Below are 26,700 nucleotides of genomic sequence, written 5' to 3'. Positions count from 1 at the left end.
CCTCCCAAAAATTGAAAATTACCAGAAGTTGAATTTATGGTATTTAATGGAATTTTGTTGTTGAAAAAAATCACTACCTTTTTTCAACCAAATTTTCAGAAAGCTCTCTACCTGAACCTCCCTCCTCCCCATACACAATTAACAAAGTCGAATTTTTCATGGGAAAATTTCCAAAAAAATTAAATTGGAAGAAAATTAGTAGGTAAGTATACATATAAGTAAGGTATATAAAGTATTTTTTAATTTCAATCAAAATTACAAAAAAAAACACACAATACAAATGAACACGCACTAATGAATTTTTTCATTTTTTCACTACCTTTTTGACTAAATTCACTACTTTTTCACTATTTTCACTACCTGTTAGATACCCTGGTAATGGAGTTTCTTTTATGAAAAAATTTTCAATTTGCAATAAAATTGAAGGTGTTTCCAGCCCTCGAACAGGGACAATGGCCAAGGAACTCGGCTTCCAAGAAAAATACTTTTGAAGTTTTTAAATGAAATTTGCATAGTACTCAAGAGGAGGCTTACGGTGAAAAATGTGCGTAATTGTAACATTTGATCCATTTATGTGTTGTTGTTTTTTGTTTTAATTGTAGTACATCATTAATTTTTATTGAGGAGAATTCATGACAGATTGTTATCACACGTCACGTAACAAAAATAGAAACTATCATTCGACGAAAATGAGTACCTACCTATTCTTACAGCTCACAAGAGAAACATTCTAACTGCTCAACTCTCTAAACTTCTCACAAGTTCGATTTTTTGTAAGAACATGTTCAGCCCCTCCCCTCTCCATTGGAAATTTTAAGCGCCTTAATTTGTGTTTCTACATATTATTTTGGACAAGTTTTCAAACATTTTATAATCGTTATTTTGCAATAAAAAAACAATATAATTTCTAAAGGAAATGTGATATTATTGAAAAAGAAAAATTTTTCAGCAATTGAAGAGAATTTCTTCCACATCTGCAAGATAATTCGATCTCCAAAAACCAAATTTTGTTCAGAATTTCAGGACGATTTGGAATCTCTAGTGAGATTTCGATTCTTCTTCAGAAAATGACGAGGGGAGCTGAAAATTTGCAGTGTTGAACCAGAAAATCTACGAGTACATGTTCCAGCAAATGTCATGCAGTTAAATGCAACGAGTATGTTTTTCAGACCCAGACTATGTTTGCCAGTATTTACACAAAAGGAGGAGTCACGATGGGGCCACTTTTTGGCCCTAGGCCAGTTATCGACTCGACCACTCTTAAAATGTTGTAATTAATGTCCCAAATACGAATCCGTGGTTAGTTAACCCAAAATTACCATTTTTGGGATCCAGGGGTTCCCAAAGTTGTGAATAAAAAAATAATTTTTGGAACCACTGAGTATTATTTTCAAAAACTTTTTTAGCGTAAGATATCTGTTTGAACCCGATAAACATAATGCGAGGTGATTTCCCCATTTTCGACTCTCGGGGGCAGAAATTGGGGGGTTTTAATTTTTGAAAAATTTTGGAACCACCATTTTGAACTTACCCCTTTGAACCTCCCTAAAAAGCTTTTTACAGTTTATTGGTATCTGAAAGACCTCTATCCTACCAAATGTTGAGCTCAATCAGGTACCTACTCAAAAATCCAATTTTCCAATTTTTCGTAATTTCGATATTTTGGGAATCCCTGGAAAGCTAGAAACCTGCGATTTGCGTCAAACGTAATGTTTTGAGGTATATATTCGATTATCTAGATGAAAAGGTTCAATTAAGCTCCCTCTAAATTCGTAATTTTGAAATTGAATCCTTCTTTTAGAGTCCCCCACTTTAGGAACCCCTAAACAAGGCGTTTATGCATATTTTTCAAGTAAATTGAAGAATTTACATTTGAAACACCCTAGCAAGTGCTCGATAATTTTTCATTTGATTTTACCTATAACTTTTAAAATTGAGCTTTTTTGGGTCAAATTCAGAGATTTTATTTCGTTGAAATCGTGAAAACGTGATTTTAACGTTTTTTTTCTTCAAAGAGTACATCTCAGAATTTGACCCAAAAAAGCTCAATTTTAAAAGTTACAACTAAAATCAAATGAAAAATTATCGAGCACTTCGTTTATCGGGTTCAAACAGATATCTTACGCTAAAAAAGTTTTTGAAAATAATACTCAGTGGTTCCAAAAATTATTTTTTTATTCACAACTTTGAAAACCCCTGGAGCCCAAAAAATGGTCATTTTGGGTTAACTAAGCACGGATTCGTATTTGGGACATTTATTACAACATTTTAAGAGTGGTCGAGTCGATAACTGGCCTGGGGACAAAAAGTGGCTTTATTGGGACTCCTCCTTTGTATGTACATAATCTTTGTCATACAAAATTTTTTTAGAACTTATGTTCTCATCCTACTCGAATAAACATTAAACTTGAATCGTAATGCTACGATAGAAAACTTTTAATGAATCAAACATATGTCGGTAATTTCCAAGCACTTCTTCCATCTTTGTCAAATTCAGGATTTTTGTATTCAATTAAAAAAATAAAAATTCATAGGTACGTCAAAATAAGAAAAACATCTGGGAAAAAACCTACAGCGCCAAAGCCAAACTGACCATAATGAAAGCGCGTGCCTCACGATACACACCGCATTCAAACCATCTATCTGCAGTCACATTGTATAATACGAGATCCATTGAATTCGCGTTTTATTCGTCCACAACAAACCGTGATTTTTGTTCGAGTGACCGCAACCGCTCAATCTGCATTTTACTTTGTCGGTTACGCCAATTTTGCATCAATAGTTCAATACCATATACCATAATGTTGCTGCGCTGCACCGTATCGTCTATTTTACATGCAAAGATGCAAAAATACTACCAAAATCTTCGGATTTGGCCTAATTTTTACGCTTCATTTATTCACCGCGTGTATTCCGCTCGCGATTTGAATCTTGCAAGAATTAATTCACGAGTTTTTTTCCTTTTTCCGCAGCATTAAGTAACCGAACAAAGATGAAATGGTTACCTTTGCGAAATGTGTGATACGCGACGATTGTGTGCGTACTGCCATAGCAGTGCATCGTTTACAGATGCATCGTGAAAATATGTTACGTCAATTGCTCCCATTAAAGCATCTTCGACATTTAATTATTTCGATTTGTTTTACATGTTTGAAGGTTTCTGCGATGCATCTACGAGAAGTAATTCCACTAAAATTTAATTAATTATTTGGCCGTATTTAACAATACGTCAAGCAAAACGATCTACATTTTGGAATAACTTAGTCATCGCGTAGGTATGTTGCTGAAAAGCCGATGTTGTATCGCTATGAATAAACAAATCACTCCACGATGATTAGATTTTTTAAAAGGAATTACCAATAAAGGTAAAGTGTGCAGTTGAGTTACTAAATCTACAACTGAAATCGATTAAGAAGAGAAAAAAACAAGAGTAATAGGATTGACCCGTTTGTCATCTTTGTTTTACTTTGTATTGTATTTGTTAATTTCATGGTTCTTGCAGACACGTACACAGGCTTTGTCTTAATAGAAAAAGAGGAGGGCAAACTATCGTAGCGAGATATGGAAGATAAGCCAATTTTCGTCACCAAAAAAAAAAAAAAACTCGTATACATAAAAGTACATACAACATTACGAGGCCTAATTTCAAGAGCTGAATTTTATTTATTAATTTTTAGCAAATTTTAGACATTTCAAACTTGGCCATTTTCCTTGAAAAAAAAATCAAAATTCGATCAAATTGAATGAGAAAGTTGATCAGGCGACGCGGTAGCGTTGCCACCCCGCCCTCCCACGGTTTCAAACGCGTCATGCCGTCATGAAACGCGTTACCGTAGGCGGCGCAACGCCAGACGGAGTTATATTCTCAAATCATTTCATAATGTTAGCCCAGAATATTTCCAACGCAATTTTCTCAAAAACTATGCGTTTATTTAAAAAACGCATAGATACTTTTTTTCTTATTTTTCAAAGACCTTTCAGAATATATAAGAATAATTTTTGTACGATAAAAATTCGCAAAGTTTCAAGTAGCCAGTTTTTTGTCATTTTGGTAAAATTCTTCTTCAAGTTCCACTCAAAGTTAGAAGGATTGGCCGAACCAATTTTGATGAAATTTGGAATATAGCTTCGATTTGTCAACCATTACTGACTAAAAGCAAAAAATTATAAATTTTTTGAAAATTGACCCTGCACCCCCCCTTTTTGGGCCCCAAAAATTTTCAAAATTGACCCAAAATATCAAAAGGCACTTCTCCACTACAAACTTGATGTTCATGCAAAATTTGAGCTTTGTAGCCCAATTACATCAAGCTTGAGTGGAGTCTAAAGATGCTGAAAAATGGCAAATTTTGAAAAAACGAGCAGTATATTTATCCAAAGTACAATCAAACCAAAGCTGGGATAGATGTACGTACATCAAAAGGCACATCTACGATGTTGAAAGTACATTTGAACAAAATTTCAGCATTCAGCGTGATTTGTGCCCTATTCGAAGCTGTAGCTTTTCTTAATGAAGTAGTTTAATTATACTTAAAAAATGGCCAAAAATCCATTTTTTAAGAAAAGCTGCAGCTTGGAATAAAGTTTCAATCACGTTGAAATTATGTTCACATATACTTCAAACACCACGGAAGTGCCTTTTAATATTTTCAAATTGATATGAGCTTTCATTTATGCGCAATAATAATTATTATTGCACATAAACGTTCAATATCGAAATGTCTGTTAAATTTAAAGCACAACACGTGTTGCCATTACAAGGTGAGCGTTGTATGCAGTTGAAATGCGCCGTTTTCTAAGCAGCCTAAGTGGCTGCTTGGTTCAAGCTTCCGCTCGCCACGCAGTAGACTCCGGTTCGAACCCCATCAGATTCAAAAATTTTTTTCAATTTTTAATTTTGTAAGCTGATTTTTTCAATATGATTTTTATTTAATATGTTCAATTTTTAAAAATAAATTGTAAAAAAACGTTGTTTTTCACTTCCGAAAGTACAAATTTTCTTTTGCCCTTGTTTTTTTTTTTTTTTTTAAAGTAAACATGGAAAAAATTTCATTACGCAAATTTATTTAAAACAAACAAGATACATTTTTTCACCTGAAAAAACATGTTTTTTTTTTACTTCTTGAAATGACGTTTTGCTTTACTTTGTTCAGGTTTGTTTGGTTTTCATTAAAAAGTTGACATTTAAATTCCAAAATTTTGAAGCCAAAAAATGGAACCTGAAAAACACATCGTTTCTCACCTCTTGAATTTTTGAACGTTTTTTCACTCGCATCACTCAGCTATTTTTTCTATCCTTTTCCTAAACTAAAAAATTCCATTTTGAAACTTCAAAAAATTCAAAAACGAAAATAATAATTTTTTAATAGGTATTTCTATCAATTATTGGTAAACTTGTCATTTCATCTCTCATTTCATTTTAGAAATTTGTATTCGCTATTGTGTCATTTTATTTGACAAAATTTAAAGTCTTTTTTTTACTGATCGGCGAATTTTTGGTCAACCCCTTCCTCCATCACCCTTAAAAACCCACTGTTTTTATTCCAGTCAGTTTAATGACAAATGTCCAGTAATCTGTCCACTCTCTGCATGCTCCTGCCACCAACGCTATTTTCATTCATTAGATTAAACACTTCATCACAATAATATAGAAAAAAAAGTACTGATATCCTCCAAAAAAACTCTTCAAAAAAGAATTACACCCCGCCCTCTCCACGATTTCTAATGAACCTACTCCATGAGCAAAAATTAAAAATTTCAGTAAGAAAATGTTATGATATCATGGTGGAATCCGCCCCTAACAAAAACAACCTACCACTTCACCATTTATCGTATAAGACAATCTATGAAACAGCTAATGAGCCAAAAATTTGGGCGGACAGATCCCTCAAATAAGTTTAGTAATCTAACTTGACTCTGGAGTGTGGAAGATTTGTCAGCCCCCAAATTTTTGACTCATTAGCTGTTTCATAGATTGTCTTATACGATAAATGGTGAAGTGGTAGGTTGTTTTTGTTAGGGGCGGATTCCACCATGATATCATAACATTTTCTTACTGAAATTTTTAATTTTTGCTCATGGAGTAGGTTCATTAGAAATCGTGGAGAGGGCGGGGTGTAATTCTTTTTTGAAGAGTTTTTTTGGATATTCAATTTCTACCCCATTTTCGGTCAAGTCATCCACATTGATCCGTCTTCTAATGGATTCTTGCGGTTTCCAAATTTGCAAGAATTATCCCATTAATTTAGGAGGTCACAAATAGGATACAAACCAAATTTCAGTTTTCCTAACTAACGCAATCGTAAACGAAGAATTTTTCATTTTTTAAATTTTTTTATTAAGTAATAGTAGAAAACATCTTGGATTTGAATTGCCCCTTCCTTTTAATCTTGGAAACGCTCGCGCGTTTGCGTAGAGGAGGTTCCTGTCGTATTATAATTTTTTCAAAATAAACTCAAAAATGGTCAAGTCAGCAAAAAAGTGCAATTTTATTACTTATAAAAATGTCAGATGACATTTTGAATCAAGTTAGTCCCTTCAAATTCGGGCATCTACAAACATAAATAATATCAAATGAAATTCAGATAAATGTGGGCAACTGGGCATATGCTGCCTCAAAATACTCCAACGAATAACAACATCGAACGAAAAATAAATTACATACGATGGGAATAGAATTTTTTTTCTATTGGTAATAGCTGGTATCTGCCAAACGGGAATAACAAGAAAGGAATATGCATAAGTGAAAAATCAAACACCTCTACTCTCGATTACGGTACATGCGATGAAGCCATGCCATATGCTTCATCAACCCACCTATACGCATACTTGGACTTGGCTAAATGTCGTGTACCCTTTATTAAGCATATCTTAAGCATAACCAAAAAATATGCAGTCAAGTCGGAAATGAAAAATGGCGAAGGTTTTTTTTTCGTGGCAAGATGCGTAGACAACTAATTGAATAATCGTGAATATATTGTGAAGATGGTCGAGTGAGTACATAAATGCAGCTCTAAATGAAATATACGCGTATACGTGGAGCTTTTGTCTTGAAAGACAAGAAGACGGCTCGCAGACATTCTTGATGAGTGTTTGAATAAAAGAAAAATGCTATCCGTCTTCATGGTGAAATGTCGACCCCCATGTGTTGGTTTAGAGTATATGTAGAGAGATAGGCTGGCGGTACGCCCTTCATTATCATCAAATGCGATTCATTATGCAGCTCGTCTTAATCGAATGGCCATTGTATTCGCCCACCTATTCGAGATGATCGCGTGGTTTGTGCGTGTGAATTTGGATCAGTTGCGTAAAAATATGCCGACAGGTCGATGACTCTCCTGCAGATAGTCGTCGTATGTGCAAGCTTTGGAATCTCCTCCGACAGCGTAGAGGTTCTTCATTTAAAACTTTTGAACCTTTCGTATTCGTATATATGTACAATCGTGACTTCCGCCAAAAATACGATGACATGTGCACACAGCTGGATGAATGGAAGTGGAAGTTTCATAGTAGCGCAGTGTTTTTTGAAGACAGTGGTGGAGAAAAAAAGGAAAACAAAAACATAAACATAAACAAACCTCCAATAAACGTAGGTAGACGATAAATTTACGTGTATTTATCCTCGTTAAACGTCGTCTAATTAACGAGATATTATCGCTTATTATTATTATTTATAACGTGTTAACGCGTCTATAGTCGGTATCTAGATCAGCAGCGGCTTTGAGCAACGTCAAGACCTCCTCGAATGACATATGTGTGTTAATTTTTTCGTCAAAACGAATTTTCCGGCTTTTTAAACAAGCAATTAGTAATGTTTTAATGAAACGTACGTAAACAATTTGCATGTCGCGTTTGCAATTGAAATCTCTGTGAAACGATGACACGGTAACCGCAAAACGCCTACTATCAGTAACCTGTATCCGGTATTAAATGATCTTTATGATGATAAAAAATGAGAGAAGAAAAGAAACGAAAAAAAGAAAGAAAAATATTGCAGCTGGATGAAATATACGTAAACGTAAAATGATAATAAGTAAAAAAAAAACTTTCTAAAAGAGAAGACCTTATTGATAAGAAGATATAATGACGTGATAATAGAGTAATAACGATAATGATGATAACGACGACCGACGCTCTAGGTACCTAAGGAGGTTATTTTTACCTTCATAAACATCTGTTTGCGAATGCGTTTTTATTATTGTTATTATCATTATTATTTCGCGGACCATTGTGCGTTATTTATGACGGCGGGTTCGCTGGATATCCATCGTGGGTAAACTATAAAATTTTTGTAGCTTAAGCAAAGTGTGTGCAGATCGCAGAACAGCAGATGCACCTGTACTATAGGGTCATTCGTATTTTCAAATCATGAATGGTAATTCGCCGAAATAATGAATGAAAAATTAATTGGCGCGAGAGAATCAAGATACTGTGCATTCAATTTCAATTTTGCTAATTGACACGTTTTGTAATCGAAGTAAACGAACGATTACATTTGTGATGCTGTCGGCGAGATGAACTACAGACATGCACTCATTTTACACGCGTGACTTCGACGACCAAGTTGCGGGCGTAAACATAATTTTTTTCTTTTGAACTCGTGATGTTGTGTAAAGATTTTTTCATTATACATGCTACGAAAGTATAAGTTTTCCGCCCTCCGTGCATGCTACGAAAATGCTCTATGTTTACCCGGGTCGAAAATGAAGATCTTTTATCTTTTAAAGCGCCCTGGAGGCGGAAAAAAGCATTCTACGGAAAAATGAAGTCGAGGAAAATTGTAGAGAATTGAATTTCCGATCGACATAATGCCTTTAGTTTTTTTCTAGGAGGCTTAGTATTCGATATATTTACTATGCAAAAAAGGGGTCATACTCATCACTTTAACCAAAAACGGGCGTAAAACTTATTTTCGTAGCATGAATAATGAAAAATATCTTACAATGCAAGAAGCGACGTGAAGAATGTTTGATCTCGTGCTTTAACTCCCCTCGCCTTCGGCTCGGCGAGTCAAATTACACTCGACCAAACATACTTCACTTTCGCTCCTTGTATTGTAATATACTATTTCCAATTTTCTGAACTACTTGTGATTTTTGGTAATACGGGAGTGTTGCGCAGCTAACCAGCTATGTACAAACTTCATAATTTGAAGAAGAGATATCGCATCTATACTTACATAGTGTACTGTTACAAATTATAGAAATCAATTTTGGAGTTACAGATTCCTCAAAACGGATCCAAAAATTACTAATAGCTGAGGGAGGAATCCCAAGTAAAAGAAAAATTTTGAACTGGGCAAAATTACATTCAAATAGCACGCTTATGTCCCACTAGCCTGAATTACAGGCGCTGCAGTTCATTTTTAAATTTTTGGTAAATTTTTGAAAACCAAATTTGTATCTACCAAAAATGTAGAAAAATCAAAATTCTACCAATTTGACCAAAAAAGATTTGGTAAATACTAAGTACTGCGTTTGGAAACTGTTTCGAATCGTTTTGAGCACTTTGGAGCCTCCGACAGATTGATTTATGAAAGTTGAAATTTCAACAAAATTTTACTCAATGAAGTTTGAAAGCTGACTGCTGAGAGGCTCGCCAGGTAAACAGACAACCATGAGAGGCTTTGAAGACGGGTAGTGTCCTTGAGAGGCCAGACAGGAAGACAGACTACCTTGGGAAGCCAGAAAGATGGGTCAATGACCTGACGAGGACGGACAGACAAGCCATATTAACGGGTCAATGACCTTGAGAGGCCAGACACGCAGACAGGCGGCTCAGAAGCTAGACAGACAGGTCAATGACCTTAATAGGCTAGACAGGCATGCAGACAATGTGGAGAAGCCACACAGATAAACAGGCCACCTTGGGAACCCACGCGGACGGGTCAACGACCTTGAGAGGCCAGACAGACAGATAGACGACCTTGGGAAGCTAGACAGGTAGGTTAGTAACTTTGAAACTCTAGACACACGGGTCAGTGGCCTTAAGAGATCAAACAGACAAGCGACCTTGACCCTTGGGAAGCGGTTAATAGGCTGAAAACCTGTTCTGGATGATCAGACCAGAACAGATCAAATTAGATCAAATTTCGGCAAGATGAACCGCGTTCATATAGACGCATCTGACCGTAGCCAAGCGTCAGGCTGCGGAAGATTTCAGTATAGAGCTCAGGCCATCGAATAAAAATACACCCATGATTTAAAACTCTTCTCGGAGAGAAGACTTTACACCCATTTTTTCTTGTTTTCTTTGTAAAGTAGAGCCGAGATTTGGAAAAATTGGATTTTCAAAAATGAAAAAAAAAATGTAACTTTGTTAACCGAGTTCGAGCCTTTTGATGTAGTACATATTTATTCCTCTTCTGTTTTCATCAATTAACCGGATTTTTTGCGAAAAACTAATACTTACTGAGGATACATTTTTTTCTCCTAAAAAATGTGCAAAAGGAGTGGGATGGTTCAGTTTGTTTATTGTGTACAAATCAAGAGGACCTACCCATACTTCTTACACCAACATTTTGGGACCAAAACATTTTTTGCACTTTTACCGAATTTGCCCAGACAGAAACGAGTGTTAAGTACAAAAAAAATTAGAAAGTGAACTTTTTAAATTATTATTTTTTTCCTATTTTGAAAGTTTGTTGACTTTGAAAGTAAATTCTGGTTTAAATTTTAAAGACAGACAAAAATGTTATTAGGTGAAATTGCCTATTTTTGAAATTGAAGGATGGAACTAGGAGCAATAAGTTAGGTATTGAAATTTTTAAAAACCCTGGAACAATATTTTGCATACACTGCCTCAAATCAAATTTTAGATATACATAGATCATTCCGCAAGAGAACATTTTTTGTTTGCTTTGAAAAATTGGACCAGAAACTATATTCAAATTTAAAAATTTTATTAAAGGAAAAAGCACAATAACTAAAAATTGTTACTTTCACTTTCCGAAAAATGAAGTTTCATTGAATGCAATTTTACCAGCTTTCAGTAATTTCAGGTATGTAAATTATATAAAAACACAGATTTGTTTCAAAATGAGACTCATTCTTTCAACCATTCGTGCTCCTGTCCGGCCAAAACAAAACTCTCCGAATGAAAACAATTAATGACGAAATGTGAAACTTGACCACTATCACCAGTTCGAGTGAATCATCGTCGAGTCATCGTCATGTTACCATGCGCATAAGAGTAAAAGTGCAGAAACGAGGTGGAAATATTTTAAAGAAAAATGTAAATATTGGCAGAATTTCGATCTATATCTCGTACGATTCACAAAGTCTGTTCGAGGTTCGACCTCTATATTAGAATTAATTACACTCGGCGAAGCTATAAATCATTATCAATCCGAGCTAAACTCTCTGTATCACGACTTTCTAAAATACTTAATTCAATCGCTATAAAACCTCAGTGCTCATACTCCCGCGCAGTTTCATTACCATATGTTCGCGTGTACCATGCTCTCGCCGCCAATCACACCGATCTCGTAAATTCATGATCTCTCAATTTTTTTTTACCACATTTTCAATGTTTAACAACAAACCGCCAACGCGTTCGGCATATAAAATCAATCATTTTCACTTTACCAATAGGCTACGAGTTGCTGTGTACTTGTTGCACGCAGGAGGAGAGAAAAAAAAAACAATTCAAACCAGTTGCGCTATTTTACGACCGATAAATCGTGTATTTAGTATTTGAAACTCCTACAATAGTTCACTGGGATGGCTTGCGCTTTTATACGGTAGCACATTTCTTTGTCAGGGCAAACAGGCCAACAGGTATAGAAACGAGACCGAAACCAGAAAAAAAAACGTCATTTTAATATCGTACGTAAAAAAAATTCAAAACAATACGAACCACAATTTACGCCCAAACAAGAAGGTCAAAATATAGGTCAACGCAATGTCATTGCCAAGGCGTAAACGTAAACTACCATGTCAAATATAAACGTCACGCTTTGGCTTTACCATAGTTCGCTTGTATGCAAAAAAAAAAAAGAGCCCACAAATCAATGCCGTCACAAATGTGAAAAATTTTCATTTCTTTATAAGGGAATTTTAATAGTAATAATTTAAATTGATACTATTTTTATCAAATAATTGCGTGTTTCTGTATGAAAACAATCGAAAATTGAAATGATTAGATCTCGGCAGTAATCTACACTAATGAAGAATAAAAAATAAAAACCTCAACACCTGTTCGTCAATTATACAATATTTTCATTCATCGAAAGAGAAGATCACAATCATACACACTGACACACCACAAGGCTTCAACTTCAAATGAAACATCAAAAGATTATCGAAATGATAGTCGCTGTATCGAGAGTAATGAACTGATTTGCATCAACGTTGATCCAAAAGATTGACTGATTTCTACATCATCAAACAGTCCATCGCATACATTTATAGAAAACAACAATAAATTCGCTATCAGAATGACTGCGAATACCAATTAAAATGGACGATGCTTCGGTCAACATCAATGAGAATATACCATTATTGCAACAATTATGAAAATAGAGTAACACGATTGACAATCTAACAAAAAAAAAAAGATAAAATTGTCGTTTCACCATTAAAATCAACATGGTAAAATATTTATTCGTGCGGAAATAATACAACGTGGCTCTATTATCGTTGTAAAGAAAGTATACCATAATCTAATTTTTTTTGGGTAGACAAATTATGTCATAAAAATATCACTAGTGACTGAGTTTGCGGATGGACTTTCAAAAATTTTATTGAAGTTTTTGCAAAAACGAATTCAAGGTCGATTGTCGATTCAAATTAAATACTCATCACTTCGGGAGGATTTCTCCAGTGAGGAAAAGTTGCAGGGCAACAAAAAAACCTACATAGGCTAATTTCAAAATAAGAATCGCTTTAAAGATTCCAAAAGCACTAAAAAATTTATATTCACGAAATCATCATCATAGGTCTTCTACAGTGAAATTTTTTGTAGGAGGAATTTTACTCTGAAAGATACAGATTTTTATGCTCAAAGTGATATGCTTCCAAAAAACATATCTCAAAACATTTTGAGCTCTTTTATTCATTACTTAAGTTCAACTTTTAGTCAACAACAATTTTTTTTTGATTTTCTCAAGATTTCAAATTGGTCTAATGCACCTTTGCGACACTTCTCTGATTTGTCTAGCTGTCAACACTCTATAGTGTAGCTGCTCTACTCTAGAGTATTGTATGTAATACTCGTTGCGCCATCTAGCAGAATTGTTCATCACTTTTTCACATTTTCATTCATTCAGTTGGATTCACTTTATTAAAGAGGGACGCCTATGCTACGAGCCTACAGAAAAATTATCTTCTACACGTTACCAAATTTTAAAAATAAAATTATTGTAGTAAAATCATTTCATAAACAACGAACTATCAAAAAAAATTCAATTTCATTGATACAAACAACTGACAACTCAACAATGTGAATAAGTAGGCTTTCGATTACCTACATCTAATTGAAAAATTACTATCAATTCTTCCGTTACCAAATCACTCAATTCACTATTCATTATTATTAACGTGTTGTAGGTTCATCATTAATGAGTTCGTTATATTTAAAATTGAATTTTCATAAATGAGTTAAAAACATAGCAAATTTGGTCGAGGTAGCGTGGCCGAGTGGTCTAAGGCGCTGGTTTTAGGCACCAGTCCGCAAGGGCGTGGGTTCGAATCCCACCGCTGCCACATAAATTTTTATAACCTGAAAAGTTCATCTTGCAACTTTCAAATCGTGACTAAAACGAGGAATTTTTTATAACCAAATTTGTTAACTAAAAAAATTAATGACTAGTAGTATTGACACGACGTATAATGAAACATAAGCTCGCACGAAATTGCTGCTAGAAAACATTTAAATATTTTTTTTTTCTGAAAAAATGTGTTTTTTCACAATCATTAACCACGAAAAATTAATTTATTTCTCTTAGAATTTTAAAATCATGCTATCAGAATGTGAGAATTTTCAATAATCTAGCAGCAGGTAGGCACGTCGTAACGCACGAATAATTACTTTTCAATTATAAAAAATGTAACACTCGAAGAATTTCAAAATAAATAATAATTTCACGTGTTTGTGAATTCATCGAACGATAAAATTAAGAACATCTTACCTTGCAAACTATCCAGCAGAAACGATAACAATTTGTGAGTTCCATTAGGTTCGTTGTATATTTTCCAACATTCTTTATTCAAAGGATTGCCCTGTAGGCCCAAAACTTGCAAGTGAAATAGTTTCCCAATTTCATACGGCAACGAACGTAGTAAATTATTGCACAGCTGCAATTCTCTGAAAACAATGTACGAATTGCATTCATGTCAAGGTATGAAAAGAGCCGGCGAATCAAGCGGCAGAAAATGCGAAGTTACCTCAGATAAATAAGTTCACCCAATTCCTGAGGAAGGCTGCGTAACTTATTGTGAGATAGATCTAAAGACGTTAAGTTAACTAGTTTTGAGATATCCGTAGGAAGCCGTGTTAGGTGGTTGTCGTTTAAGTATAAACAGGTTAAATGCGTTAACTTCCATATTTCTGGGCTAAGATTACGCACAATTCCTGAAAAAATGAAAATCATATTAGACAACGAAGTAAAATTTCGCCAAAAAACACATCCCTTTCTGTTACTTGAAAAATATATCAATGTAACAAGGTGTAAATAATCGATCTCTGTTGATATGGTGTTTCATATCTCAAATCAACATAAATGCTACCCATGTGAATAAAAGTTTCATATTGGAGCTGACGATCTAACCTGTAATTTCCAACTCTGTCCAATACGACTTCTTCCCAGCAGCTACTTCCTCAGGAGACATGAGCCTATACTGCCGACGGTTGTTGGCGTTACTACTGCTATTTCCATCATATTTATCTTGATTTGAACGCGACATGAGGAAATCTAAAGCAAATGTAACAATTAAACTTCAGTTACACATGAACCGCTTTGATATTTCATAGAATACTTTTAACAATGAATCAAAGTATACCGCTTCAAGAAATTTCACATGATAAACGATTAATTTAATTAGTAAATCTGTCACATTTTACAGGAGGACTACTTCGTTAGCGCTCAAGTAAAAGTGTTTTTACAGTTTACTATTACTTCGATTTTTGAGTCCATCATTGAGTATTGATGCTGAATGAAAGCAGCAACACCATAATGAGGATAGTGGTACGATACGTAAGAACAACAGTAAATGTGAATATGGGTTTACTTGCCTTCATTTATCGATTAGTCAGTGCTAGATACTCCAACAACCTTACTTAAATCACAACGCCGACTAAAACTTTCCAAAAATTCGGGTTTTTCGCGAAAATAAAACCAAACTAACGAACACCACGAATAACAACAAATAAAATTTTATATCACAGTCGCTCGTTAAAATTATCAAAAATACGACAATGGTAAATAACGTCAATTCCTAGAAACGTATTTTCAAAGTGGTTTAATATATCGCCACTAGGTTCTCTATTGAAATTCGTGAGGTCACGGCGCTTGATTTTCATTTCAAAGTTTGAGCAGAATCGTTCTGTACGCTTTTTCAATTTTATTTTTTTCATGTTTTTTAAAAATTTTGCAAAAAATGAAAAAATTGAGATTGGAATTTGGAACCATTTTCCATATTATTTTTTGACTAAACGGTGCGGAAAATTAACTTGAAGAAGTTTTTGTTTTTGAACTACAAGATCTATCATGAATGAGTGGATTCAATCGCTAAGTACGTAAATTTTATCGAAAGTTCTAGTGAAATTATGTGAAATTCACGTGTGTGTGTTGACAGTCAAGATTCGTGTTTGAATCTGCATGCGAATTTATTTAGTTTATGAAAATTATGCTCCTTGTTTTCTGTTTGACGAGAACTAGAAATGGTAAAAAATTAGCCCATCAAACTGGTGTCCTGTCTTCTCATTCTCACAGGTTGGTACTTGAATTTTAAATTTATTCTAGCATTTTTTTTTATAGCGTAATAGTAGTAATAGAATTTTCAAATTTTTTGCAAAAATAAATGATGGCTCTTGGGCTTGGCCTTTACCGCCCTACATTACATTGATGATTAATTCAGGTAACAAATTTTGAATGACTTTTTTTACATTATTCGAGTCTACATCAGACAAAACGTCGTCAACGAGATCTATCTTTCAAAATTACATACGCAGCATAGCATTTAGTATCAGTGTTCATTCTTGGATCCATCACGCCAATTATTAGTAGTAGTACGATCGAGTCGATCGAAATATAACTGCGAGTAATTATTATGACGTGCTTTTGTCAGTTTAGTCCATCGTTTAGATACACACACACACACACAGCATGGTAGTAAATGAAATTTCAAAGATTTTGATGTAGACTGGTACCAGTACCAATCTCAAAATTGAAGCATTATTTTCTTTGATGGTTGATCGGAATTATTTATGATGATGAACTAGCTTGAATTCAACTCACACCATCACACGGCCAAAAATTCACGTTCCGAACAAAACACTGATCCCATCTATTCAAAGCTACATAATGTTAGCTGTCAGCTGGGAGCTGTGAGGTTTTGGAAATTTGAAATTTTAATTCATTACATTCAAGTTTCAGTTCTAACAAACCACACACTTGGAATACTTGGATACCTACAGCAAAAATATGTAGGAAAGGGTAAAGAAAAAAAAGTGGTATGAAAATCGTCGGAGTTGATGAAGTTGACAATTTTATTTCCCTTCCCTGTGACATTATTTTCCTCTACCCTACTTTCGGTTTTAGGCAAGTAGGTAGGTATTTATTTTATTGGTGACATTGCAAATGAAACACTCACCTCACTCCCCCTCCCTTCACAAAAGTTAGGCTGGATGGTTCCATTATTTTCATATTTTTTTATTTCTAGTTCTTTTCTTCGAATGTGTCCAGCTCCAGCTAAAGCTATCACTGTTTGTTGTCACTGTCAATTTATTACATCAAGATTCGAGATGTACGACTAGTACGACGAGCCATCATCAAAATTCTGCAATAATGCATCTGCTGATCTGCATCTCCAACTCCATCACTCATCACGTCATCTCTCATCGGTTCATCGAACTTTCGAATTTCGAAAAAATGAAGTTCACGCTTTCACCCAGTGTTGGCAAAACGAAATTAATTTCGTTTCGTTTTTCATAACGTTATGTAAAATGGAACAGCAATTCGTTTCGTTTCGTTTTCGTTATGCCTCTGATTTTTTTTCGTTACGTTTCGCGTTATGCCTTTTTCTATTTCGTTTTTATTTCGTTTTGCCTACTTTTGCTCAAATTTTTTCGTTTTCATTTCGTTATGCTTCAAAATAACGTTATGCCTTATGGAAACGTTTTACCCTATGATAACGTTTTACTTTATGATAACGTTTTGCCTTGTAATAACGTTTCTAGAGTTTTAAAACAACTTCTGTGAAGTAATCATTGCATATTACTAGCAAAGAATACTATAAAAAACGAAAAAAAGGTGAAACGATAGTAAAGAAAGGTGAAACGAAATGAAAAAAAGGTGAAACGAAACGAAAAAAAGGTGAAACGAAACGAAAAAAGGTGAAACGAAAAAGTAGGTAAAACGAAAAAAAAAACGAAAAAAACGTTTTGCTTCTCGAAATTCCGTTTTCAAAACGAAAATTTTTGAAACGTTTCGTTTTCGTCATAAGTCATAACGTTATTTTCTTGGTCTGTATTTCGTTTCGTTTTCATTTCGTTTTCGTTTCGTTTTGCGTTTTTTTAACGTTTTACGAAACGAAATAATTTCGTTTTGCCAACACTGCTTTCACCATGACGTCCCGTGAAACGAAAATATTACGCAAGCATTCGAATCGTCGTTCAAAGTATTTTGTTCCGCCTGCAATTCTTGTTTTGCATCATGGATACACAGGAAATGTGGTAGAGTTCAAGAGTATGTTCGAAGTAGAAAAACATGTATGTATTAAAAATTATTTAAATCTAGTATATTCGGAATCGGGGTGTGTATTTGTAAAATATGTAAGATAATAACTTTCATAAAACACTGTCATAGAATGCCAAAAAGAGTTCACGCGGATGTTTGTTTAATTACTTCTCAATGAATGTTTATCTCATCATCCATCTGAATGAGCAACTAGATGATAGTCGGCATCGGCGAAATCAATGAAGAAGTAATTTCCTATCGCGGTCTATTTAATTTAATATATTCCTCGAAGAATGGCTGTAGCAAGCTGGATGCTGAGAAGCCGGACGCTGAGAGCTGCGAAAGCTTTGAGAGGTGAATGTTTCGTTACTGTTTTCGTACTATTGAAGATACTTTCAACTAATTTTGTAAATATTTTATTTGCCCAGGTCGTACTGAAAACAAAGATGAAGCTGTGAAATTAGACTTTACTTTAGGTAAATTATACCAACAACGGAGTCCTTGCGTCATTTGAATATTCACTAATTTCTCCCTCTTACTTCCGTTATGTTTTAGATCCTAAATGTTTAATGCGAGAAATTCTAAGTAACGTATGCCAGAAATACGGTGTATCGAGTGTAAAAAAATTGAACTATTTAAACTCCTTCGTACATTTACTAAGCAAAAATTCCAAATGGAAATCACCTGATACCTTCGGCTTTAGCACTGATGAAATCCTATGTTGGTGAGTATCATTAATATGACAAATTGAATTGAATCCAAACGAAACCAGAGTAACTATTGAGTTGTGTTTTCAGTTTAAGAATAGCTTTAATTCAAGATAGCGTTCAAGTACGAGCTGCTGGTTTAAGAGCATTGCGATACGTAATTAGAACCGAAGAAGATGTATTATCGTTAAATAGATTACAATTTCCGTATCTTATTTCAAGGTAATTCGACGAATTAAAGATTCGTAGAATATGTTGTAATTTGATAAAATTTGCAATTTCGTGACCTTTTTCCAGGAGCTTGGATTTGTTATTGAAAACAGATAATGAACGAGTGCTAATGAGCGAAAGAATACAATCTTTGAAAATGATGAGGCACATATTATTCTTGGCACCGCAACATTTCAACGCAACACTTGTCCGGCCGTTGGTTTCAGTCGCTCTTAGACCAATAGAAGAAACGGATAGGTTGCTAAAAGCGTGTTTAGCAGTGCTTTGTGAAATATGTACGTATTGATTTTATGAAACGAGAACGCCATCAATTAGTTACATTGTTGCGATTTCTAATAATTCATTTCACATTTACAGGTGTTCTAAATAGCTCAGTGTTTATAGAATGTGATGGTGTTAGGGCTTTGTTGCGTAATGCTAATACTATTCCGTCTAGTCATATGACCGAAGCAATATGTGGTGCACTTTTATTCCTTTTGAATAAACCGTCGACCAGAGAACCAGCTAAAATCGAATTACGATATTTAATTTCTGGTTATACAAATTCATTCGTTACTGATAAAAATAGGTATTTTTTTTCGAATCAGAGCGTTCTGCCCTAATGATCAAACTTGATTTAATTTTTTTTTTCATTATAGTTTTAGAGAAGAAGAAAGAAGGTTGATGTGGACTAATTTTGTGTTGTTAACATTGTTGAGATCGTCTAGCGGATTATTTCAGCTATGCAACGATTCTGATAATGTGGGTGGTTTGAAGTCCATTGTTAAAATTTTATATTTGAATCAACATAATATCCGGGTAAATAAGTTCACTTACATGGATTATTGTATTCATAATATGCTATTACGTTGTATTACATTTGGTCAACTTTGAGTTGTATTACGCATTGGCGATTAGTCATATGGAATTTGAATAGGTATGTTCTGTTTTTGCGCGCTAAAAATTTGAAAATTGTTGTCTATGTTGTAGAAAGCGGTAATCGAATTGTTATTCGAGTTGATGAATATACCTCAACCTGAGTGGACGGATGATGAAGTTATCGCTTTGGATTCAGTGGAGCATTCACGTGCTCAGGAATCATTTCGTTTGAGTGAAGGATATTTAGTCGATGAAGGAAGATCTATACTTCCTAGTTTATCCAAAAATAGGTCAGTATTTCATTTCCGGTACATTAATATGAAAAAAATGAATCTTAATTTGTACATGCTTTTTCTTTTTTTAACAGAGTCAATTTAGTTGAAGTCCACACTTCTTTGATTCTTCTGTGTTTAATGGAATCAGATCTTCCAGATGCTTTGGTCGAAGTTATTATTTCTAGTGATTCATTCCTTTCTTTGCAAGCTAGCATTTTATTAGGTAATTACGAACCTTAAATTAAGTGAGAAAGTACTCGTTAGATTATTAACTAATTTGAAATGTTTATTTTCAGGTGAATTTTTACATTTAAGTCGCAAAATTTTACCTTCAGAATGTTTCTTGGTTCCTCCATCGATGCCTAATCTTATCTCATACGCTACCCGCGGATGTCCATTACATCCGCCTTGTAAATCGATTTCTAATGAAAATTCAGAATCGTCAATTTCACACGAACAGTATTCTTCTAGTTATAGTCATTGTTCCAAAGACTTTCATTATAATTATGATAGTAACGGTAAATTACGTTTTACTGAAGAGTATCCTAAGGTACTAGACGTAAGACTGCCTCCTAATCTGAATGTTCCTGATAATATTACAACGAAATCGTCGCCTAATGAAACCGTTGTTACCAAAGATAGATGTAGGTCTTCAGCTGAAGTTTGTAATCAAGGTAAAACCATATATGTATCTTCGAATTGAAATGCCGTAAACTTTATAATTTTTTTTTTACTGAAAATGGATTGTGAATTACAGATATTCAAGCATCCTATGCTACGCAAACGTCAAATAGTAAGAATCTTCGTGGAAAACCAAAGTCTCTTTCATGTAACGAAGAGTATTTCGAAAATCTGAAAAGTGACAACGAATCAATTTTAAATATCAATCGTACCGATTTTCCACCCTGCAAACATAAACAACAAATGGCGTTATCGGCTATGTGCATTTTAACAAACTTACGTAAACAGTTAGAAAAACCGCGCCAACCTGTATCCTTGTTGTTGAATCATGTAGTCCAGTATGGAGAGAAATCTAGTAATGTTCAACCTTCAGAAACCTCTGAAAGTGTAACAGCCAAGAGTAAATTACGTAAAGTAGGTGTTAATATTTTTATACTGCGTGAATATATTTCGAACCACGTATGATTTAAAATATTTTTTCGGCACAGATTTCACCTAAGGTATTTGATGAATTGATCAAAGAAACAGGGGTACTTGTAGTTCCGGAACCTAGTCGTTGGAAGTGGGAATCTGTACGAATATTGTTGAAGGTATAAATTTATGGTATTTGCTGAGTATATATTGTATGAATTTTACAAATAATTTTTTTTTTTTTCAGTTGGGATTGAATAATTCCAAAAAGTTGAATGATACTAATTTCAAAACGTTAATCAAGAAACTGGTATATTTTTACAAACCGTCTTCCAAAAAATTCAGCCACATGCCAATGAAACTCGATTCGTCTACAGCTAATATCTATACCATAGTCGCTTGTGATTTAATTGATATCTTGATGGATACTAGAAATGTGCGTATTTGCTCTCGAGTGTGCCCAATTATGTGTGTCTATTTACCCCATTGTAATTTTAATATTAATTAATGAATTGGTTGTTTCAGAATGACGGGACGAAATTATTGAACGAATTACTGGAAGATATCGATACTCAGTTGAAGCAGATTATCGAAGCGAAATCCGTTCATGATTGTTTATTTAGTCCTCAACGATTGACTAATTCATTAAGTCAGGATTACTTTTTATTACTCGGACGATTAAGTAACTGCGAAGCAGGCTTGTTGATTTTGAAAAAACTAAACATTTTGCAAAGGTCTGTGGTCTGAATATCCAATCCCCCCCCCCCCTTATGTTGAATATCTAATATGATAAATGTCTTTTTATTGTAGTTTACATCACATTGCAATCAACATTAATATGGATTGTTACGTTAAATTGATCGTTTCTAGTCTTAGCTACGTGACTAGTGAAGATACGAAGTAATTTTTTATAATTTTTTAATGCGCAAATGACGCGAATTGTTTTTAATATTTGCATTTTTTTTATCAGGAAATTATTCAGCAGTGTGCTGTCGTGTAATTTTGTATCATCTCGAATGTATGGTACGAAATATTTGCACGTATTATTACGAACGAGCGCGTCAAAGCACGAGAGTTTCAGAAACTGGGCCATCGAAATGTTGGCTAATCAGTTGCACGACGATAATAATGCAATTTCATCAATAGCCCTGAACGCTTTAAATGAAGCAGCTGATAATAAGGTTTTTGAATTTTATTTCTACCTAGAAGTGGAAATAGTCAGGATTAATAATGAAAACAAATTCTTGTTCAGGATTATTTGGAGGCATTGATTTCACTACGGCCATCTTTACTACATTTAGGAGATAAGGGTTTACTACTTTTAATACGCTTTTTATCCACCGAAAAAGGGTTTTCATATCTTCAAGCCGCCAACTTCGTCGCACCGCAACTGCAACGATGGGCTACGTCGTTTAATGCCAAGTACGTTAGCATTTTTCTGAAGTAGAAGAATGAAAACATTTTTAATTCTCGAATGGCTACGTATTCTGATTTAGATACACCCAAATTGTGGAAGGAGAACTACACGATGCGATGTCTCAATATCAGCGTGGTGACGATGGTCGTTACCGGCAACGTATTACTGATTCAAAGGCTGTTTTAAAGGATGTGTTTGTACCACCGCATCTGTATGGACAATTGGTGCAACATTCGCAAGGATTTAATTTGTTGATTAAACAAGAAATTATTCCCAAAATGATACAGGTTTGTTTCGATGGTGATAGAAGTAGATGTAGAGCTACTTTAAATATATGTATTCCATGGTAACATCGTTTATAGGTCATTTTAATGTGCGATTGTGATACGGATGAAGCTATATTGGAATTGAAATCGGCTTTATGGGCAATCGGACATTTTTCCACCAGTTCATTTGGAGCGAAATATTTATCCGATCGTGGTATCATCAAAGTAATCGTCGGAATCGCCGAAAAATGTGCTGTCTACAGTGTGAAAGTTACTGCGTTCTATATTTTATCACTAATAGCATCAACCAAAGAAGGAGTCGCGGCTATCAGCAAAACTAGTACGTAGATTATTTTCTATAACAGCGTCGCATACACAAAATATTCACTATTTTCCTTCAATTGCAGCGTGGAGATGTTTGAAACGTACTCGGCATGAAGTGTGCGTATCTAATGAAGTTCCATTTTCGTTTACATCGTTTGAAAAATTCTCCGATGATGATGATTCTGAGACTATTTCATCACCGGTGGACTTTGAATCGCCTCTGGTAAATGAAAAATTTTTACTGAATTTTTCTTTTGTTTTTATTTGGTTTGATCTACTTATGATTTAATTTGCAGAATGATCTGAAAACGTTTTTGGATCAAGATGAAGATGGCTCAACTTTCAAAATACCAAGTAAATATACGGAGTTTGTTTTGGTTTTTGTTGCTTTTTTTTTTGTAATTTAATTAATCTAATTTTGGTATCTTTTTAGATAAATTTTCTTTTGAGAAAAAATCTGCTACATTACCTCAAAGAGGTGGTTTTTCTGGTCAAATTCAACATAATCGAAGTTACAGTGAAAGCAAAGCTGATGCATCAGATGAATGGTCGTCATCCGGTTCACCTCCGTCTAATCTCAATAAGTATGTACTGCACTCGAAACGATATTTGGAATATGACTCCATCAAATTTTAATTTAACGTATTCATTTGTTTAGGTCAAACGTGGATCATATTGCTTATCGATCAGACAGTTGTGGTACAGATAGCAGCACTAGTGGTATTAGCTCATGTGATTCTGTTTATGGAAAACCATCAAATTACAAGTAAATTTCGTTTCAAACTCTAGTATAAAAAATGATCATTCGTATCTAAATTACTCATTGTTGCAAAAATCATTTTTTCTAGCGAGAGAATATCTACATTGAGTCCTATACCCAGTACTAGTTCGCTCACCACCGTATTGACAAATAATAATCCAAAAGAGTCCAGAACTTTCTTATCAACTAAACGTCATTGTGAGTCTTTTTTCCGATATTTTCCATTGACTCAATTGAGAAAGTAAACTCACAATTTTTAATTTACAGCCAGTATTAGCTTTGGGTGTAGATTGAGCGCCCAGAGTGCTCTTGGTTATAAAACATTGCGAATGTTACAAAACCGTCATCACCTAGGCACATCTTCAAGTTTTTCCGCCACCGCTACCATGGAATATTTATCAGCACATGATCGCAGACAAATGTCTCCTTTGGTCAGACCGAAGTTTCCGCGATATATTCACGAACCTTTGTAAGAATTCAGAATTTTTAAACAGTTGAGGAATACTCATTTCTAATAATTTATAATGGTTTTGTAGAACTCACGAGTTCGAAGTGAAAAGCGCTCCTTTTCATATTGACGAAAATGAAAATGCTAACGTATCATCAGTAGCTGAAAGTAGCCAATTTTCGCATTCTACGGGTAAAGAATTTTCCTTGAGTGTAAAACAAATTTTCTTGTGTAAATTTCATGCGAGTTTTTTTACATTTTCAGAAATAGATGAAGAAAAATCAGAACCGAGTGGTCCTTGTTATCAAGGAATATGTCTTCCTATAAAAACTAGCTATTTGTTACCATGTGCTTCGAAGAATTCCGTTTCCACTAAAAAATCGTCCCAAGTATTACGTGAGTAGTTATTATCGCAAATGATATTTCGAGTGTCAACTGGCAATAGACGAATATTGATGTATGAATTTTTCCCGCAGTGAAATCTTCCGATGAAATAGATGTATCTGCGGAATCCGATTCAGAAATGGTGAAAAATGAAGAAATCAATCGAACTTTAACGACTCTTCAACGTAAACGAAGACATGAGAGATCAGCTTGTTTGCTGTGTTCTTCAAAAAGTGATGCTGCTGTGGATGGAAGAACTACTGCTCGTAGTCGTAAAACGTCTACTAGCTCGTTGCACCGTATTAGAACCGGTACGTCTAAATTAAAGTGAAAATTGTGATTCATTCTGCTGAAATTAATTGTAACGAATTTATTTATATTACAGAAACTGAAAGTAGTTATGGTGGCGGCGTGGGACCAGAAACTGAGAGCCCGATTTTATTAACGTGGCAACAAAAACCAGTGGGAATAGTTGATAATACTCCTGGAGGAGCTAGTAGCAGTACTTTGGATACCAGTGAGTGGAAAATCATTTTAATCGAGCTTCAGTAATGAAATTGTAACGTAATATGTGTTTTTTAATTCAGGTGAATCACAGGCGAATTCATTATTAACTAATAACGAAAATTCATTGAAAAGTCGATCTATACTACGAAAAGAAGTATTGAAATTGATCGAACAACTTGGCAATCCAATATTACATAAAACTTGTAAACAATGTTTATTGCAGTAAGTATTCGTGATGGAATCAGTTTAGATTATTAAAATGACGTCGACTAAACTATTTTTATCGTTTACATTTCAGCCTTAAACAAATATGTGGTGATCTTTTCCAAGATATTTGTTTATTCTCCGACGTATGCTCACTGTTGGGAAGCATTAATTATAGAATACATGCACGGCAGCTTATCCAAGATTTATTTTTAGAAGCTCCATTTTTTGAAGTTAGTGTTATTCAGTTTTGAAAAATGCGCATCTTATTGATGAAGATGGATACTAAACTGATTTTTTTATTTTTTTAGTTGTACGAAGAACCGTTGAATGTATTGAATAGACCAACGTCGTCGCCAGAGAGCACGGATCCGAAAACCATGTCAGCAGATCCAACGAGTAACGAATGTTCTTCGCAGGTTGATTCGAAGTCGATAATAACTCAAAATCTTAATCCAAAAGAAATGAATTCGACGGAAAATTCCTCTGATGAACGTAAAACGACCACTAATCATAATTTAGAAGTAATTGTTGAAACCGACGCGCTATCTGAAGCGACAAAAAGCGAGCGTGGTTCGATGAGGGATGGTAGCGAGGTCGACGATACTGAAGGTAAACTGTGCGATTATAAAACTATCGATAGAATACCAAAACTCGACGACGGTCCTAAATCCCATCACGATTGTCGGCGAGCGTATTCGTATCCTGCAACGAGCTATATCGTTACCGGATTTGGATCCGCGTTTCCAAATTTATGTTCGAACGAATCAGTCGGCGTGCCGACGACGAGAAGTCGCAGTTTTTCAACAAACTGTTCTTACATATCGGAAATTTCGCTAAAACCGTGCGTCACAGCAAATAAAAACGAAACTTTGAAAACACCGTTTGATACATCTTCGATGAAAGGTTCGTTGGTTTTTAGTCGTACCACTCCAGATAATTTATGTGGAAGCAATAATTGCTCTAAATGTTCCTTACTTTCGATCGCTGATAGGTCGTCCTCAATGGTGTTAGCGTTGAATAAACCGTTCGAAGTGTTGAATTTAGAGTCGACAATCGTAATCAAAAATCAATCGGCGGGTCCATATAAATACGATGGCGATGATGTGGCAGAAAAACGAAACAATCAAAATGAAATTTTGACAAATGTAACCGGAGCTGTGCAGAGACATCGTAAACTAGCAACATTCGAATCTCCCGATCCGAGTTTATTTTTTAAAAATAATCCAAATATTTAACGTGTCTTTTTTCTGTTTTTTATTTATTTTATTTGTATTTCATGTAGTTGTCGATATAATATATTTTTTAAATATTTTATTCACCGTGTTTTC

General features: G+C 34.5%; 2 protein-coding genes and 1 non-coding gene across 5 annotated transcripts in view; 2 read left to right on the top strand and 1 right to left on the bottom strand.

Moving 5' to 3' along the window:
• Window positions 1-15,389, bottom strand: part of twin (CCR4-NOT transcription complex subunit 6-like twin) — a 113,484-nt gene extending 98,095 nt beyond the window's left edge. Inside the window, exons 1-4 of the mRNA XM_065354323.1 lie at window positions 15,232-15,389; window positions 14,768-14,911; window positions 14,385-14,571; window positions 14,129-14,304 (exon numbers count right to left, since the gene is read on the bottom strand). Of these exons, the coding sequence (XP_065210395.1) occupies window positions 14,129-14,304; window positions 14,385-14,571; window positions 14,768-14,903 (499 nt within the window). The 5' untranslated portion in view covers window positions 14,904-14,911; window positions 15,232-15,389. The remainder of the gene's footprint in view (window positions 1-14,128; window positions 14,305-14,384; window positions 14,572-14,767; window positions 14,912-15,231) is intronic.
• On the top strand, window positions 13,624-13,703 carry TRNAL-UAG (transfer RNA leucine (anticodon UAG)). The gene has a single exon. It is a non-coding gene; the product is annotated as a tRNA-Leu (tRNA).
• Window positions 15,390-17,784: 2,395 nt separating the features above from the next.
• Window positions 17,785-26,686, top strand: rictor (rapamycin-insensitive companion of Tor). Of its 3 annotated transcripts, XM_065358349.1 has the most exons (34): window positions 17,785-17,928; window positions 18,026-18,250; window positions 18,325-18,372; window positions 18,452-18,620; window positions 18,694-18,825; window positions 18,901-19,109; window positions 19,192-19,402; window positions 19,473-19,632; window positions 19,804-19,982; window positions 20,060-20,190; window positions 20,264-20,641; window positions 20,725-21,062; window positions 21,137-21,238; window positions 21,307-21,495; window positions 21,585-21,793; window positions 21,870-21,959; window positions 22,030-22,240; window positions 22,312-22,481; window positions 22,556-22,763; window positions 22,839-23,082; window positions 23,150-23,289; window positions 23,363-23,420; window positions 23,500-23,650; window positions 23,725-23,832; window positions 23,915-24,024; window positions 24,094-24,295; window positions 24,363-24,466; window positions 24,539-24,670; window positions 24,751-24,969; window positions 25,044-25,175; window positions 25,246-25,387; window positions 25,464-25,602; window positions 25,681-26,275; window positions 26,364-26,519. In XM_065358349.1, the coding sequence occupies exons 2-34, from the start codon at window positions 18,190-18,192 to the stop codon at window positions 26,381-26,383; spliced, it is 5,691 nt and encodes a 1,896-aa protein (XP_065214421.1). In that variant the 5' UTR covers window positions 17,785-17,928; window positions 18,026-18,189; the 3' UTR covers window positions 26,384-26,519. The 3 variants fall into 3 exon arrangements, with proteins under 3 accessions (XP_065214421.1, XP_065214419.1, XP_065214420.1); XM_065358347.1 differs by having other exon boundaries at window positions 25,681-26,686; XM_065358348.1 differs by lacking the exon at window positions 17,785-17,928 and having other exon boundaries at window positions 17,938-18,250; window positions 25,681-26,686.
• The last annotated feature ends 14 nt before the right edge of the window (window positions 26,687-26,700 follow it).

Source organism: Planococcus citri, chromosome 3, assembly GCF_950023065.1.
Source record: "Planococcus citri chromosome 3, ihPlaCitr1.1, whole genome shotgun sequence".
In the NCBI taxonomy this organism is placed as follows: Eukaryota; Metazoa; Arthropoda; class Insecta; order Hemiptera; family Pseudococcidae; genus Planococcus; species Planococcus citri.
Note: the sequence above shows the minus strand (reverse complement) of the source record. Positions and strands in the feature narration are given on the sequence as shown.